This window comes from Myotis davidii, unplaced genomic scaffold (assembly GCF_000327345.1).
Source record: "Myotis davidii unplaced genomic scaffold, ASM32734v1 scaffold478, whole genome shotgun sequence".
NCBI classification, from domain to species: Eukaryota; Metazoa; Chordata; class Mammalia; order Chiroptera; family Vespertilionidae; genus Myotis; species Myotis davidii.
This window is the reverse complement of record NW_006289570.1, coordinates 4777926-4782023: the sequence shown is the minus strand read 5'-3', so window position 1 is coordinate 4782023 and position 4098 is coordinate 4777926. Positions and strand designations below refer to the sequence as shown.

The window sequence follows — 4098 nt, the reverse complement described above, 5'->3', positions numbered from 1 at the left end:
GCGGATGGCAGCCCGGATCAGCTTGCGTTCCTCATACTCGCCGGCCCCTCGCAGCTGTGGGCGAGAGGCGGGCCACAGGGATTGGGCCACGGAGGCCAGGGCTTCCCCTGCCCTGCCCCCAGCCCCTGCCCTGGCCTGGGCCTCACCAGCACGGTCAGCTCCTCCACATCGTTCATGGATTCCAGCCGCCCTGCCAGCTGTGCCAGAGCAGCCCGCTGCTCGGCCTCTCGCTGCTGAGAGCTGCAGGGATAGGAGGCCCGTCACTCCCACTGCCATGGCCAGGTCATGGAGGATGTGGGCTGAGGGCAGGGACCAGGACAGGTACCCAGAACCTTGGCAGAGGGGCATGGAGCTATGAAAACCCTTTGGCTACATGCAGGTGCATGCATGCCCGTGGATGCGAGCACTAATGTCACACACTCAGACATGCTGGCCACATGGGCGTGGCCGGGACACCATGACTGGCATGTGGTCCATGCCCACAAACATCCCTGTGTATTCCGCCTGTACTGCCATGTGCACACCCATGTGCCTGCCTGCACCACCTGAGCTGAGCCCTGGCACAGGCTCCCCGCACCTGCATGTCCACACCCCCCCTCCCCCAACACTCACTGCAGCCAGTTCTCCTTGTTGTCCTGCCGCTCGACACGGAAGCGTTTGGATGCCAGGGCCTCCTCCTCTCGCTCTAGCTCCTGCCGCTGCAGCTCCCGGATGGCCGAGCGGATGCGCCGCCGCTCTGCCAGATCCACGGTGACCTCCAACTGTAGGGCAGGCGGGGGCGAGGGGCAGGTCATTTTGGCTGCCAGGGGCGGAGGGCGGGCACCAGCCTCCCACGGCTTGGCCTGTGGCACAATGAGTGATCTGTCTCCACACCCTCTGCCCCAGGCCTGTCACGTGCCCGCTCGCCCACCCACCCAGCAGGTCTGGGGGAGGCCCAGCTTACGAAGCCTGGGCTTTTGGACAGCGCGCCATGATTCACAGAGTGGGCAGCCAGCAATTGGCCACCTGGGCCAGGTGCTAAGCCAGGCATGCCTTCCTTTAACTCCTGCCTCTCAGAGCCACTCATCAAACCCCTGAGAGCCAGGGACTTATGGGAGGAGGAGGAGGAAGAGGGGGGCCATCCTCTGGGCCCCTAACAGTGTCCCTGGGGAAGAAAGGTTGATTCAGGCAGCTGAGCAAGAGAAACTCCCATTGTCTAGCCCCAAAGTACCACAGTCCTGCTGGGGGTGGCAGCCTCACCTACATTGGACAGATGGGGAAACTGAGGCAGGGGCTATTGTTTTCCCTGCACTGGCTAGGCCTCACCACCATTGAAGGGGTGAAAGGGCCCAGAGTGGGAGGGCCAACCCCCCAGTGCATGCACTAGGGTTCACCCAGGGTGTCCATGGAGGACAGGTGCTCCCACAGGCTCCTGACCCCCTCAGTCCCTGGGAAGTTGGGGTGGCTGGTCTAACCAGGTCTAGGAAAGGGCACCTTCCCTTCTCTGGGGAGAGTCAGCCAATCGTGTGGCCTCCCCCCGCCCCCCACGGTGCTTGCCCCAGGGCCCCCAGGGAGATAATGGCAGAGATAAGCCTCCAGTGTGGGTCTGAGCCAAATGGGAACAAGTATAGTCCAGGTGATTTCCTCTGCCTCCACCCCCCCAAATCACCTAGGACAGTGATGGCGATCCTATGACACGTGTGTCAGAGGTGACATGTGAACTCATTTTTTTGGTTGATTTTTCTTTGTGAAACGGCATTTAAATATATAAAATAAATATCAAAAATAGAAGTCTTTGTTTTACTATGGCTGCAAATATCAAAACATTTCTATATGTGACACGGCACCAGAGTTAAGTTAGGGTTTTTCAAAATGCTGGCACGCCGAGCTCAGAAGGTTCGCCATCACTGCCTTAGGAGTAGGGCCCTCTACCCTCCTTTCTTTCTAGCCTCCTCCCTGATCATGCCTTCCTGCTCCATGGGGGAGCCAGATGGGGTGTGGGGGTAGGTTTCAGCAGGGAGTGTGGGCTGGCCCAACTGAGCCATGAGCTCACTTGTCCCAATCTGAACAGAGCAGGGGAAACCCGGGGACAAAGTCACTTCGGGTTCCTTCAGGTTCCACATTCCTGGGAATTGTGGGGGGTCAGGGTCGGGCCGGAATTCCCAGCGGACTCTAGCAGTCTGGTCCTGGCGTGGTGGTCAGGGGCATGTCCTTAACCTCTGTGTCTTGGTTTTCTCATGTGCCCGATGGAACAATGCCTCCCACTCAGGGCGGTGGGTGGGAATGGGGACAGCGAGTCTCCCCACCCCCGCACCTGCCACAGCTTCGGCTGCAGTGAGCATTACCCCCCAGACACTCAGGAGGAGGGAGAACTGAGGGCAAATGAGTACAAGACACCCAGGTATCAGGAATATTTATGAAGAATCTGTATGCCGGATCCTGTGCTGAGCCGCTTACTTGTCCTAAACTCACAGAAACCCTGACACTTTATTACTCCCCTTTGACAGATGGGAAAACTGAGGCTCCGGGAAGAGAAGCAACTTGCTTATGGTCAAATGATCTGAGCCAGGATTTGAATCCAGGTCTCTCTGACTCCAGGGTCTGCCCTGGGCTGAGGATAGGTCTGTTGCTGGGGTCTGTCTGCCACGGGGGGTACCTTGAGGGCCTTGACACTGTGTTGGGGGTTCCCTTCTAGCCTGGACTAGAGATGCCTGTAACAGGTCTAAGGGGGAGGGGGCTATTATAGCAGAGGGAGGGAGAATGAAGCTCACCTTCCCACCTCCCAGTCCTGGCCTTGCCTCAGGCACAGAGCCTCTGGGGTACACTTGGAGGTGGGGGCCAGAAAAGAGCGGACCCGGCCCCCCCAATGCGGAGGTAAGCAAGCTTAGATGCAATGACTAGCCCTTTGTCTGCTGGGTCACCCTTCCCAAAGCCCTGACCTCCAGAGGTGGGGTCCTTGTCTCTGAAAAAAAGCCCAAACTTGGCCACCTCTGCAACACCTGGGAACTTCAGTGTCCTCATCTGGAAAACGGGGGCCTCCGTTTGAGCCCCCCCACCCCCACAAGTGGGTAGGGCAGGGCTGGGGGATGAACAACTTCATTCCACTGGCCACCCTCCAACATGACCCTTCCTTTGGGTCTGGAGGCCAAGATCCGCCCACAGTGTCCCTGCTGTGTGTCCTGCACTGGGGGCCCGCTGGCCCCTCTGCTGCGTGTGGAGGGGGCGTGGGAGGGAGGGAAGGAAGTACAAAGCGCCATTGTCCACCAGGGGGAAGGGGAAAGGGATGGGGCGTTTCCGAACCTGCCCCGTGAAATTCTCCGGGGAGGAAGGAGGGCGCTTCCTCCTGGGGAGGGGGCGGGCCTCTGGGTACTTTCTGCCCTCGCTGCTGGGGGCACCCCACAGGCCCTGGCGTCTCCCCACTAGCACAAGGGGGGAGACCCACTGCATTGAGCCTTCCTTCATTCCCATCTGGGGGACCCGCTGGCAGTGGAGCGCGATGCCTCGCCAGGGGGCGCTGGAGGCCCGCAGACTCTCGAACCGCCGATCCTCCCAAGGCCACGCCCCCATCCAGCCTCACGCCCCGCCCCCAGCCCCGCACTAGGCGCCCAGGGGGAGGCAGACGGGAAATACCGCGATACCGGCTATTTTTTGGTTAACCCTCACCGGAGGGCATTTTTCCATTGATTTTTTTTTTTTTCTTAGAGAGAGTGGAAAGGCGGGGAGGGAGAGAGAGACACCTGGATTGGCTGCCTCCCCCACGCTCCCCAACTGGGGCTGAGGATTCATGCCCTAGACCAGAATCGAACCGGGACCCTTCAGTCTGCAGGGTGACGCTCTACCCATTGAGCTACATCAGCAGGGCCCGGCTGCTCTCATAGCCTCCGCCACGGGGAGGAAACCGAGGTTCACAGATTGCAAGCAGCTCCCCCAGGCTTCCCTGCTAGTGAGTGAGTGAAGGAGTCCGAGCTCGAACCCGAGACCACGGCGTCCTTAGGTGCCCCCATCCAGTTCCCGTCCCCGCCCGGCCGCAGGAATGTGCGGGAGCCCAGGCCGGAAGCGGCTCCCGGGTCCCCGAATCGGCCCGACGCCGGGGCGGGGGCCAGCTTTCCCTTATAAGGC

At 60.3% G+C, this 4098-nt stretch overlaps 1 protein-coding gene across 1 annotated transcript in view; it reads right to left on the bottom strand.

Moving 5' to 3' along the window:
* SMTN (smoothelin) overlaps positions 1 to 4098 on the bottom strand; it is a 28770-nt gene that overhangs the window by 22935 nt on the left and 1737 nt on the right. The window contains exons 2-4 of the mRNA XM_015562838.1: positions 613 to 761; positions 147 to 240; positions 2 to 54 (exon numbers count right to left, since the gene is read on the bottom strand). Coding sequence (XP_015418324.1) covers positions 2 to 54; positions 147 to 240; positions 613 to 761 — 296 coding nt within the window. The remainder of the gene's footprint in view (position 1; positions 55 to 146; positions 241 to 612; positions 762 to 4098) is intronic.